General features: G+C 46.0%; 1 protein-coding gene across 1 annotated transcript in view; it reads left to right on the plus strand.

The window, feature by feature from the left end:
• Positions 1-13,738, plus strand: part of DAP (death associated protein) — a 65,876-nt gene that overhangs the window by 15,170 nt on the left and 36,968 nt on the right. The window contains exon 2 of the mRNA XM_069556074.1: positions 312-408. Within this exon, the coding sequence (XP_069412175.1) occupies positions 312-408 (97 nt within the window). The remainder of the gene's footprint in view (positions 1-311; positions 409-13,738) is intronic.

The raw sequence follows: 13,738 nt of genomic DNA on the forward strand, positions 1-13,738 counted from the left end.
TCAACATAGATTCAGTCCCTCGGTCAGGAGGATCCCCTGGAGAAGGAAATGGCAACCCACTCCAGTATTCTTGCCTGGACAATCCCATGGACAGAAGAGCCCGGCTAGCTACAGCCCACGGGGCTGCAAAGACCCAGCTGTGACCTAGTGACTCAAGAACAGCAATAATAGCACTATTCTCCGTGATTAATAGCTGTCACTGCCAGCTGGTCTGGACTTGGCCTTGGGACAGCCACACACCTTTGAGTAGATGCCCTGCCATCTGGTGGTTGCGTGACCACACTGATCACACACCTTCCTCTTCATTTCAGTGAAAGCTGGTGGGATGCGAATTGTGCAAAAACACCCACATTCTGGAGACACCAAAGAAGAGAAGGACAAGGACGACCAGGAGTGGGAAAGCCCTAGGTAAGAAAGTTCTGGATTCACAAGTCACCCTTATTCAGTTACACATTAACATTTGTTCTCTGCTGCTTGCTTCCGATAAATCCTGGACTCCTGGGGCCCTGTGCTGTGAGCTTTTCCTCTCCGGATTAGTGAGGAGGGGGTTCTGTTCCTGAGACAGAGGAGAAACAGGACAGCTAGAGCACGCCTTCTTCCCTTTTTCCGAATAAATCTAAGTGGATACATCCATCTTTGGGCAGAAGCTCTCCACCACCACATTGAAATCACCCACAGACCTTTGAAAATGCCATTCTAGTTGAGTCTCTGGGCTGTCAGGGCAGAGAACCACCAATTTAAATAGTGTTCACAAGTGTTAGGGCTTTGCCAGTTTCAGCCAAACCTTGAATCATCGAGGCCACACCCTGATGAGTGACCGAGTGCCCTTAAACGACGTCTTTGCCCCCAGATCCCTAGGTCCCCAACAGCTCACCTTCCTGTAACACCACCAGCTCTGTTTACACCTGCTTTCCTTGCAAGTTCTGATGTCAAGTTTTGTCCAAAGACCTTGTTACAAGCCCATCTCCTTCTACCTGTAACACACAGCCACACACCACCAGTGCCCACCTGTCTCTGAGTGTGTCCCCAGAAAGGGAGGTGAACACTGAGCTTTGCACCATGTAACTCGTCTCCAGCCGAGTCTCAGCCAGAGGAAAAGGAAGTGCGGAGAGCAGCCAGCCCATATTTGTGCATTTCATTCCAAAAGTCCTAAATAGCAGGTGGAATGCTCCCCAGGTTACACATGGGAGGCTGAAGTCCACAGAGGCCAGAGCTGGCCACACTGAGTAGGAATGAACCCCAAGCCTGGGGTTCCGAGCAGGTCAGGCTCCAAAAGAATAGCTCCTGACAGCAGGCACCTCCGAGAAGGACGTGCATGGCTTTGATGACCCCACATATCTGCTTATGTATATGCTGTGCCATTGGGTATTTTCTGTAAAACATCGGGTGTCACTTAGGGTGGTCCCTGGAGGGGAGGACAAAATTTGGGGAGAAGTTCCTGAGTGATTATTGCCCATTTTAAATCATGAGATATCAGCACCAGGAAAGTCAGCTCAAGTTCTGGTTTTTGAAAAGAAGAATGTGGTTTAAAGAAAAGTCTTAAATTTTCTTTCCACTGGCTATTTTCACAGATTTGTGTTTGGAACATAACCACATCAGGAATTCTACAGGTCCACGGTCCTGTATCTGAAAACCGTGGGGCCCAATTTATATCAGAATTCAGAAATTCTAATGTTTTGGGAGAGGAAGCAGGTTTTAGCAGAATAAGACCATATGCATTTCATACAGTACCTGTTGTGGGGTCTCAAGCAGCCCTGTTGGAATCTGTGTATGATGTTCATACCAGCTGAGATGCATTTTAAAGATTTACAAACTTGGACCAGTTCAGGGTAAGTTTTACCTGCATAAAAGAGTTAGAATGTTTGGTGTTGAGAACATTCTTGGACTTGGAACTGAGGATAAAAGCATGTGACCTATAACATTCTTCCACTAGAAACCTGGAATGTCATTTCCCTTCATATCCACTGGTTCCTTAAGAAGGAAGAGAGAGGATGAGACAGAGAGCTGTATCGAGGTGGGTGGGGGAGGAACTGGGAAATTAATGAAATATGCTTTTCTGCATGAGTTTAAGTGGAATAAGGGACAAATAGCTACTTCCATGCATAGCGCAGTGTCAATACAGTGACAGCTGATCATTTCTTAGCGTGTTTAGAAATAAAGACAGAACAGCCCATTTGTTTTCTTTCTATTGATTTTTTGTTTTCTCATGAGGTGAAATATAGCATTTATGGAAGATGCACCATGTGAATAAACATTCCAGAGGGTGAACAATTGCAAGAGAAAGAAGGGGGACACCCAGAACCCTAGATTTTAGTCTCTCACCCACCTTGAAGGCTGGTTTGCTCTGGAACCAGGTATTTTTGAATCAGGCTAACTACAGGGCAGGGTTTGCATATGAGCCAGGGTATGTTTGTTCCCTGCAGTCACACTGTTGCACCGTGTTGCTCGTCCGGGTGATGGCTCTTGTCCTCAGAGCAACAGCTTCTCTCCTCACTGCTATGGGTTAAACTCCCCGCCAACACCACTGATAGAGGCGAGGAAGCCTCTGTAGACACTGCAGCTATCGGTGTATGTTGCCAATACAACTTCCAAACTCCCCCCACCAGACCTGGCACTCTGTGTAATAGTCCATTTCCACCACCACGCAGCCTCCATTTTTCTAGTGGGCTGATTGAATAATTATAGTTAATAGTGATCACTGATGGTATTACAGAGTGCAGTGAACCTAGCCCTGTTCTAACGGGGGCTCTGCCCATGTTGATTCACTTGATCCTTGCAACTGCTCTATTCTAATCCCCCTTTGGGAGTTGGCTTTTCATTATTATCCCCATTCTGGATTACTACTCCCACTTCAATCGCTCAGAGAGGTTAAGTGACTTTCCCAAAGTCACGCAGCAAGTGAGGGGCAGAGCCAGCATCCCAGACTGGAAGCTGGGTCCAGAGCTCCCTACTCTTAGCCCCTGGACTGTGTGTACCAACTGAGTGTCTGTTTTGTGCTGAGCACTTAGTAAGTGCTTCCCATTGGGTTTAATGTTCACACCACCTAAAAGCTACCCATTACACAGATGAAGAAACCTGGACTCAGTGAGCTTATCTGTCCCAGTCAGTGGTCTGGCCAGGATTCAGCCCCTACTCTGTCTTGACTTGGAATCCCATGTCCCTAATAGGGTACAGAAACCCTCTGAACTGACAGAATATTTTTGGGACCAATATAGACTGTAAATCCAGAAAAATGAAGAAAGTATTAGTAGCTTAGTCATGTCTGACTCTTTGCAACCCCGTGGACTATAGCCTGCCAGGCTCCTCTATCCATACAGTTCTCCAGGCAAGAATGCTGGCGTGGGTTGCCATTCCCGTCTCCAGGGGATTTTCCCAACCCAGGGATCAAACCCAGGTCTCCTGTATTGCAGGTGGATTCTTTACCATCTGAGCCATGAGAGATGTCCTAGATCCCTCTATAAAATAAACATTGATTCTGGGGTTGCCCTTGACCTTTCCCATATTCCTCATGGGAGGTTCCCACCCATGCAACCTCACCAAAGTAGGTGGCCTAATTACAGCTTATAACAAGCTTTTGGGACACTGGGCTGGTTTTCCTTTACATATGGAAAGGCCATAGTTATTTCCAGAATTAGTCAGACATGTAATGTTTTATACTGATTTCTTTGGAAATGTCATGGCATGTGACTTCAAAATTCACATTACCGTCATCCTAAAGTTTTCTATTTTATCATGTTTTGAGCCAAGCATTCTCCAGATATGAAAATAAATGCATAATCTCAGATGCCAATTTCCTCCTTGGATATGCATTTGCAAAACTCTCTGCTTTCCTTCCTAGATATTTAAAGCTGGCTTTGCATTTACTGACTCATCTTGGTGGCTTCCTTTCCCAATCAGAAAATCAAATACTGATTGCAGAGAAAATGAACAACTGGAGCATTAAAGAGGTTGTTGTATGACCCAAAAAAACCTCAAAGCAGTCTTACTTGTACTTTTCTTTTGCAAATCTTTATGTTACCCTTTGTCCCCTTTAGTTCAGTTCAGTTCAGTTGCTCAGTTGTGTCCGACTCTTTGCGACCCCATGAATCGCAGCACGCCAGGCCTCCCTGTCCATCACCATCTCCTGGAATTCACTCAGACTCATGTCCATCGAGTCCGTGATGCCATCCAGCCATCTCATCCTCGGTCGTCCCCTTCTCTTCCTGCCCCAATCTCTCCCAGCATCAGAGTCTTTTCCAATGAGTCAACTCTTCGCATGAGGTGGCCAAAGTACTGGAGCTTCAGCTTTAGCATCATTCCTTCCAAAGAAATCCCAGGGCTGATCTCCTTCAGAATGGACTGGTTGGATCTCCTTGCAGTCCAAGGGACCCTCAACAGTCTTCTCCAACACCACAGTTCAAACGCATCAATTCTTTGGCGCTCAGCCTTCTTCACAGTCCAACTCTGACATCTTAATCCTGTCATTTTTCAGATATTAAAAAGATAATTCCTTACACCACCAAATTGTTTAAAAATGCTATTAAAAAAGTAATAATGTAGCAGAAATTTGAAAATGTTTTCCAAACATTCCCATCAGGCTGAATTCTGGTTACCTGCGACCCTTTGTATCCAAGACAAGTAAGAGGCTTCATTGTTGTGAGCTAATACTTTCCTGAGTGGGTGCAAGATTTGATCTCAGAACTGACCCAGTCAAGGAAAGCTGTGATTTTTTTCTCAAAGCCATCTGCTGAGCATATTAAGTCAAACTGTCCAGTTTCATTATGTAACAGAGAAACTGCAGACATAGCATGGACTTCAGGGGTCATTAGAATCCACTAACATACAGTGTAGTGGCGAACATGCGCTGAGGCCCTAGCATGAATCGAGCTGGGTAGAAAGTATTTTAAAAGGTAGGTGGCAGGAGGAGTGAAGTAGAAATGGAAGCTTGGTGTGGACTGGGGGTGGGTTGGAAAGGGGTAGAAGAAGTGAGGTAGGGGAAAGGGGGTGTTAGGGGTCAGGAGGAAACAGCCCTTCCTGAGCTCCACAGTTTGTACAGGACTGACTTAGGGCTGTGATGCTGTTTCATGTTCACATACCTCCCCCCTCAAAATAAGCAAACAATTCCAATCTTCCAGGATGTGGGAAATACCCAAGATGGAATACACACAGTAACAGATGGCCCTAAGTGTAACACAAATGCTTACCATTATCGACTGCAAGGAGTACAGCAGAAAAAATGACCTAATTTAAGTATCTTCAGTAAACATTATTTTGACTGGATACTATAAGGCTAAAGACAAAAAAGAAATGCAAAAAAAAAAAAAAAAAGCTGTGCATAAATGCTACACTCCAGTTAGTCAATGTTTCATACAGGAGTTTGGGTTAGTGATTCTGAAATTGCTTTATGTGTGCATGAAGAGTGAACAAAGTAAATATGTTGTGGCTGATGAGTTAAGTTTCTCACAGTCAGAGAAAGGGGAAGACTAAGATAACTGTGATATTTAATTAGAATTAGAGGTATTAGTATGAACTCAGGCTTCCCTGGTGGTCCAGATGGTAAAGAATCTGCCTGCAATGCAAGAGACATAGGTTCCATCCCTGGGTCAAGAAGATCCCCTGGAGAAGGTAATGGCTAACTACTCCAGTATTCTTGCTTGGAGAATCCCATGGACAGAGGAGCCTATAGGGTCACAAAGAGTTGGACAGGACTCAGAGACTAACACTTTGCTTCAGTACGAACTCATAGCTTAACTGGATGAATAGATGGATGGATGGATGGATAGTAGGTATAGATGGGAACATACATACATAAATAAACATAATGGAAGAGGTACATACATCCGAGCTGTGTTCACTGACAGGGCATTAAAGAACTGTCACCACATAGCCACGAGCACCCCTTAGTGCCAAGACCTTGGTTTCTAAACACCATTCCCCAATTAAAGGTATTTTGGAGAAGTGGTTAATTCCAGAACCAGGGCTGGAGAAGTACCAGATGGCACAGCTTATAGTGCCAAAACACAAGGAAGTGTCCCCAAAAGGATGGAGATGTGTCAGAACAACACAGAAACCAACCAGAAGACCCACCGAGTGGCAAAGCTGGAATAGTTTGTGATGACATAAATAATGATAGTATTGGATTATAACCCCTAGAGTAAAATAGATAGCCGTGAGTCCGTACTGATATAAATAATTGAATACATAGATGAGAGGGGGCAGCTCTTCTTTGTAGAAGAATTCCAATGAATAAATGTGTAAACTAGAATATCACCAATAGGCAAACACCACGGTAATTCTTGTTGGCAGGATACACTGAGGGATGCTACAATTAGAGGGCAAAAATTCAAGGAGAAACGGGCTATTTGTACAGTCTGTTTCCCCCAATATACTTATTAATTGCCAAGCAAGGCATTTCTTTACATGGAGACCACGAAAGAGACACTCATTTACAGTAGAAGACCTGAAATAAGGCAGAGAGTTGCTCAGTGTTATGCGGCAGCCTGGATGGGAGGGGAGGGGAGTTTGAGGGGAGAGTAGATACGTGTATATTTATGGCTGAATCCCTTTGCTCTTCATCTGAAACTATCACAACTTTGTTAATTGGCTGTCAATTCAGTTCATTCACTCAGTCATGTCCATCTCTTTGTGACCCCATGGACTACAGCACACCAGGCTTCCCTGTCCATCACCAACTCCTGGAGCTTACTCAAACTCAAGTCCATCAAGTGGGTGATGCCATTCAACCATCTCATCCTCTGGGGTCCCCTTCTCCTCCTGCCTTCAATCTTTCCCAGCATCAGGGTCTTTTCCAAGGAGTTAGCTCTTGGTATCAAATGGCCAAAGTATTAAAGTTTCAGCTTCAGTATCAGCCCTTCCAATGAATATTCAGGACTGATTTCCTTTAGGATTTGAACTCCTTGCAGTCCAAGGAACTCTCAAGGGTCTTCTCCAACAAGACAGTTCAAAAGCATCAGTTCTTTGGCTATACCCCAAGACAAAATTAAAAGTTTTTTTAAAAAGGGATACAGTTTTTAAAAAGGTGGGGGGGGCAGAGAGTCATCCCGTTGGACCTCAGGTGGAACCTGCATACCCATGACGTTCCTTGTTGCTGCTCCTTGGACGTCTGTGAATGACCGTGAAAGTGCTGTATCTGTTTCACAACAAGCTTTCACCTGTTCTTCACTGTCACTGATAACTCCAGCCTGAAACAGTTGTTACTAGATGCAGGGGGAGTTACCATGGGGCTGCTGTAGCAAATGGCACAAACTGGGTGGCTTAAAGTAGCGGAGCTGTATTGTCTCGCAGATCTGGAGGCTGGAATTCCAAGAGCCAGGTTTCCTCAGGGTTGGTTCCTCTGCTGGCCGTCTTTGGCTTATCGAAACATCACGTTTTTTCGTCTATGCTGTGCAGTCCTCAGCCTCTTAGTTCCCCAAACAGAGAATGAACCTCCTAAACTGGGAGCTCAGAGTCTTAACCACTGGGCTACCAGGGAAGTCCTAGACACGTCACCAGAGTCTTAACCACTGGGCCACCAGGGAAGTCCTAGGCACGTCACCTCTGTCTTCACCTGGCCCTCTCCCCGTGTCGTCTTACCTTCCCTCTGTGGGTGTCTCTCTTCCCTTTCTGTAAGGACATCATGCATGCATGCTAAGTTGCTTCAGTTGTTTCCGACTCTTTGCCACCCTATGGACTGTAACTGCCAAGCTCCTCTGTCCATGGGATTCTCCAGGCAAGAATACTGGAGTGGGTTGCCATTTCCTCCTCCAGAAGATCTTCCTGACCCAGGGACTGAACCTGCGTCTCTTATGTCTCCTGTATTGGCAGGGGGGTTCTTTACCACTAGTGCCTCCTGGGAAGCCCCACTCATTGGATTAGGACCCACCCTAAAAGCTTCACTTGAACTCATTTACTTCTGTGAGACCCTGTTTCCATAAAAGGTTAAATTCTGAGGTCCTGGAGGTAAGGGCTTCCCATAGTTGGGGGTGGGGAACGAGTCAATCCCTAATAGATGCCAAATTATAATCTGCGGTCATTATTAATGGTTCTTTCAGTTCAAGTTAATTCTTAAGTAAGAAAATGGAAAATTGAAAACATTGAGGTTAAGAGATGGCACACCCTATGCGCCTGGGAATTTTTATCTTTAAGCCATTATCTTCATGTATGAACTTGAATGAGGCTTGTGAGCCAATTTCAGCATCATTCTTACTTTGCAATAGGATCATCTTTTATATCCAGGCCAGTTGTCAGCTATCTTTTAGAAACACTGTAACCCTTTCCACATGATGTGTGGAGTTGCCAGTGGACTAGGGCTGCTGAGTGCCAGCCAGCCATCCACTCCTGTGCTGTTTGGGTGCCCCAGTTAGCAGGCAGGACCCATGATGTGGCAGCCAACCCCTGCCCTCAGCCACAGGAAGGTGTTGAATTATAGGGGATGTCCTTGTGATGGGGTAACGGGTTATTCACCTGCTTGGGGACTGAGATGCCGCCTCCGGGGAAGAGCCTTCTTGAAGGTACAGCAAGATCCTCCAAATAGAAGGTGCGTGAGGCACGTTGTCATGGCAGCAGGAAGTAGTGACAGACAGTCCTGTCTGCCTTGGTGGGGGACACGGGGAGAGTCTCATTGATACTGGGCAGCTCTCACTGTCAGGTTTGCCCAGGAGGCTCAATGGTCAGTGTTCCGTGTCTGTAGGCCCCCTGGGCATGGACGAAGTGGTACAGTTTGTATGCCGGCCAGCGAGCTGTGAAAGTCATTGTTTTGCCTGGAGCTGCTCGGGCTGCAGAAGGTTAACAGCTCATGCAGGTGCCCGGGTCCCCACATGGCAGCCTGGGTCAGTGGGTAGCGCGGGAGAGCCTGCCAAGGGGTGGGGAGCGTCTGTCTGCATCACAGCATCTGCAGCCCCTCCTCAAGGCAGCCCTCCTCTCCGCTTCATTCTGCAAAGGCTCAGGGGCACCTGCTGGCGTTTCCACCTGGGTTATAGTAGGGCCTTCTTGCCAGGCAGCCTGCCTCCCCTCAAAGAAGCAGTGAATTCATTTCCTTAGGGCTTCCAGAGTAAAGTGCCACAGACCCAGGATTGTCTCACAGTCCTGGGGGCCAAGAACTTTGAGATCCCACAGGCCGCAACTAAAGATTCCACGTTACAGCTAAAAGACTTTGGTCTAATTCCCTGACCGGTGATCGAACCTGGGCCCCCTGCATTAAGAGGGAGTCTTAGCCGCTGGATCGCCAAGGAAGTCCCCCCATCAATTTAAAAATTGCTGTTTGCCTGCACCCCCCATATTTTTATATTATTTTTAAATTATACTGTACATATTTTAAATTATACTGTGCATAAGGTGTTAGCAGGCTTGTGCCCCCTTGGAAAGTAGTAGGGGAGGATCTGTTTCAGGTCCCCTCCTGGTTCCTGGGCTGAGGTGGCAGAACTCTAGTGTTCACACGGCTGTCTTACTGTGTGTGTCTGGGGCCTGTTTCCCTTGTTCATAAGGATGCCAGTCATATTGCATCAGCGCCCACCCCAATGACCTCATCTTAACTAATTCTTGTTGTTTAATTGCTAAGTCGTGTCCAACTCTTTGTGACCCCATGGACTGCAGCACACTGGGCTCCTCTGTCCTCCACCTTCTCCCAGATTCTGCTCAAATTCATGTCCATTGAGTCAATGATACCATCTAACTATCTCATCCTCTGCCACCCTCATCTCCTTTTGCCTTCAATCTTTCCCAGCATCAGGGTCTTTTCCAGTGAGTCGGTTCTTCAAATCAGGTGTCCAGAGTATTGGAGCTTCAGCTTCGACGTCAGTCCTTCCAATGACTATTCAGGACTGATTTCCTTTAGGGTGGACTGGTTGGATCTCCTTGCAGTCCAAGGGACTCTCAAGAGTCTTCTCCAATACCACAGTTCAAAAACATCAGTCCTACAGCACTCAGACATCTTTATGATCCAACTCATACCTGTGCATGACTCCCGGAAAACCATAGCTTTGACTAGTTGGACCTTTGTCCGCAAAGTTATGTCTGCTTTTTAATATGCTCTCTGGGTTTATCATAGCTTTTCTTCCAAGGAGCAAGTGTCTTTTAGTTTCATGGCTGCAGTCACCATCTGCAGTGGTTTTTGGAGCTCAAGAAAATAAAATCTGTCACTGCTTCCACTAACAATGCAACAAGTTTATTTTCAAATAAGGCCACATGCTGAGCTACTGCAGGTTAGGACTTTAACATAAGAAGCAGGGGGAGCAGAGGGACACACAGTTCAACTGTTAACAAGCTTCAGCACCTCATGGCAAGAGGCACCGGTTGGCAGTGCCCGGCTTCAGTGACATCCGAACAGCAGCACAATAACTTATCAGCTGTGAGTCTCACACGGCAAATGGCTCCTGCTTCTGAGCAAGCATGTACAGTTGCCCAGGCTGAGCACTGCAGCAGTCTGCCCCTCCCATCCCGGTGGGTGCCCTGTATCAGGGGAGTGGCTCCAAATCTTGACTGTGCACCCCCCCAAATTTACTTTTTTAATTTTTTAAAAAAGCATTTATTTTACTCATTCCCTTGGTTGTGCCGGGTCTTAGTTGTGGCACGTAGGATCTTTGATTTTCACTGAGGTATGCAGAGTCTTTCAGTTGTAACATGTGGAATCTTTAGCTGTGGCATGTGGGATCTAATTCCCTGACCAGTGATCGAATCCGGGCCCCCTGCATTAAGAGGGAGTCTTAGCCACTGGGTCACCAGGGAGGTCCCCCCATCAATTTAAAAATTGCTGTTTGCCTGCACCCCCATATTTGTATATTCATTTTTAAATTATACTGGGCATATTTTGCTACTGTTATATACATTGTAAAATGTATACAAAATGGATATTAATGTATGAGATCAAGGTGAAATAAGCAATGTCTTAAATGTCCTGCCAACCATTATGACTTTTTAGTCATTAGCTCATATCTCAAGGTCCAAATACCCTTGAGGTAGTGTTTCTCATTAATGATTCAGGATGTAAATCTAAATTTCTAATGTCCTTCCTGGTGACTTCAGGTTTTGTGGGAAAGGGTGGCTTCCTGTCAAGTCTAATTAGATCTTCGGTGTTTGTAATGTGGTTCGTGAAATACTTGTACCAGGACAAGAAGCTTGAGCTTGTCTCTTTTTTTTATTGTGCTTATCTTGGTGGTAACCTCAGCCTCTGGAGGGTTCTTTTTGCAGTAATTTTTGAAGCCACATGTTCATTTTGTCATGTATGTGCTAAGTCGCTCAGTCGTGTCCACTTCTTTGCTACCCCATGGACTGTAGCCCGCCAGGCTTCTCTGTCCATGGTTTTCTCCAGGCAAGAATACTGGAGTGGGTTGCCGTCCTCTCCTCCAGGGGATCTTCCCGACCCAGGGATCCAACCCGAGTCTCTTACGTCTCCTGCATTGGCGGGCGGGTTCTTTACCACTGGTGCCACCTGGGAAACCCCCTCATCTTGTCACAGTTAGTTTAAATTCATTCATTGTGTATTTGAGCACAGTTCTAGGTTCTTGAAATGTATCAAAGGTAGAACTAGAGAATTTACTTAGCCCACTAACCAGACAGTGTCGTGCGTATGTTGTCAGACACAGGAAGCCAAGGAAGGGGCACCGGGCCCTGCGGGTGGTGACCCTGCTGCTCCATCTGGAGCCCTAAGGACCAGGAGGCCGGAGCGGGGGCAGTCAGCTGCAGACAGGCAAAATAGTCCCTGTGAGTGAAGAGCGCTGATGCTTAGTTCATTGTGTTTGAGTGTTTTAGATAGAGGATAAACGTAAATAAAATAATTAGCACGTTTATCCTTTTCCCCTACTGTGCTGTGGCCTTCTGGAGACAAGGACTGGCTTTGTCACTGACTGATGCGTGATGTCTCCAATAGGAGTTCCCTGGTTGTGCACATGTCCTCAGTTGCGAAGTCGCGTCCAACTCTGCAGCCCCATGGACTGTGGCCCAGCAGGCTTCTCTGTCCATGGGATTCTCCAGGCAAGAATAGTGGAGTGGGTTGCCATGCCCTTCTCAAGGGGATCTTCCTACCCAGGCTTCCCATGTACCGCTGAGCAGGAAGATTCTTTACCCCCATGACACCGGGGAAGCCCCTCTCTGGCTCTATGTAGTTCCATGTCTTCCAAAACCCATGACTACATGTATTTTAGGATGATCGGGAGGAGCACAACGAGGTACATTAAGAAGTTTTGCCCAGAATTACGGGATGAACAGAGCCGCTGGCGTGGGATGCAGAATACTTTGTGTCCCAGGAGTCGTGGGCAGTGGTGTCATCAGGAACTCAGAGTCTGAGCTCCCCTTAGATGGGCCCTGAGCAGGCTGGGGTCTGGTGGGTGGTGAATCAGAACCTCACTGTTCAGTGGAGGGAGGAAGCATGTGGGCATCCGTGTGTCAGGGGAGCCTGGCTCGACCCCGCCAGGGTGAGGCTCAGAAGGGACACGCGATAGGCCCCACTGTCCTCTGGCGCCTGGCGCTGCTGGTCATGGGCTTGGAGGCAGTATTTACCCAACATCTGGTACCGTAAGGGATGCGGAAACGAGGTGTGATTGATGCACTTCTGAGCATCTGCTTCCCTTCATCCACAGTCCCCCAGCCTCCTGACCAGACCGCCATGCTGCCCTCCACCTTTCATCAGATGGAAGAAGGGGAGAAAGGAGATGGAGCTATCGGCTTCCATTTCCAGACGCAGCCCTGTGCGTCTGCACCGGAGCCAGCCTCTTGGAACGGATAATTCTTTTGTTTTTATGGTGCTCCTCAGAGGGTTGCAATATTTATCAAGAGTGTTTCCTTATTACATAAACATAGGAACTGAATTTAAATCAAGTCTCCAGCAGCTGGATTTTACAGAATGCAATATGTAATAATAACGACATAGAATAATGCTCCCTAGAAAAATAACTACATAGAAACAAGAGCCCTTTATTGAGTTTATTACATTACAATGACTATGCCTGAAATTTTTAAGCCTTCTATTTAAATAAACTCTTAAGAATTAAAGATTTTAAAATTTAAAAAATAAAAAACTAAAATAAAATCAAAAAAAAAAATAAAAAAAATAAAAAAATAAAAAAAAAGAATGAATGAGGAAAACAAAAATAAATAAACTCTGTTGACTTCAACTGGGTTAGAATGCGTAGCACTCAGAAAATGCTTAGTAAATCAGTAATAATGAGCTTAGAATTTGATTCTTTAAAGGTAAATAGTTAATTAACTTCGTAACTTGGTTACCTCTTATTTTCCAGCTGGTGAAAGAGGTGAGCCAGGTAAGGTCGGTGTTAAGGAAGAAAATTCTTCCTCCTTCTGGGATATTCCATTGAGCCCTCAGCTCTCTCTGGGGAGAGATTGACTTTGATCTCTAGTTGTGTACGTCTTGTAGGGGAACATATAGTCATTAATGTGGGCCAGAGTCATGAGGATGGCATTATACTCAAGAAATTCTCATAGAATCATTGGATTTAGAGCTGGACACACTTGAGAGGTCACCTAATCCAGATTCTCCCAGGTGGAGCTCCTGACAGATAAGGTGCCAGATTTTATTAAAGACCTAGAAAGGTCTAGATACCAGAAGCAAAACATCTATTGGGAAGAGATTCACAGAGATTTTTATGTTGAGAAGAAGCCTTTGCCCGTGTATGGGTATATAGGCAAAAGAATGGAAAACAGTGTCTCCAAGAGCTATCTGCACACCCGTGGCAGCATTATTAGCAATAAGCAAGAGGTGGGAGCAACCTAAATGTCCATCAGTGGATGACTAGGTAGCCGAAATGTGGTG

The sequence above is a fragment of the Ovis canadensis genome, chromosome 16 (genome assembly GCF_042477335.2).
Source record: "Ovis canadensis isolate MfBH-ARS-UI-01 breed Bighorn chromosome 16, ARS-UI_OviCan_v2, whole genome shotgun sequence".
In the NCBI taxonomy this organism is placed as follows: Eukaryota; Metazoa; Chordata; class Mammalia; order Artiodactyla; family Bovidae; genus Ovis; species Ovis canadensis.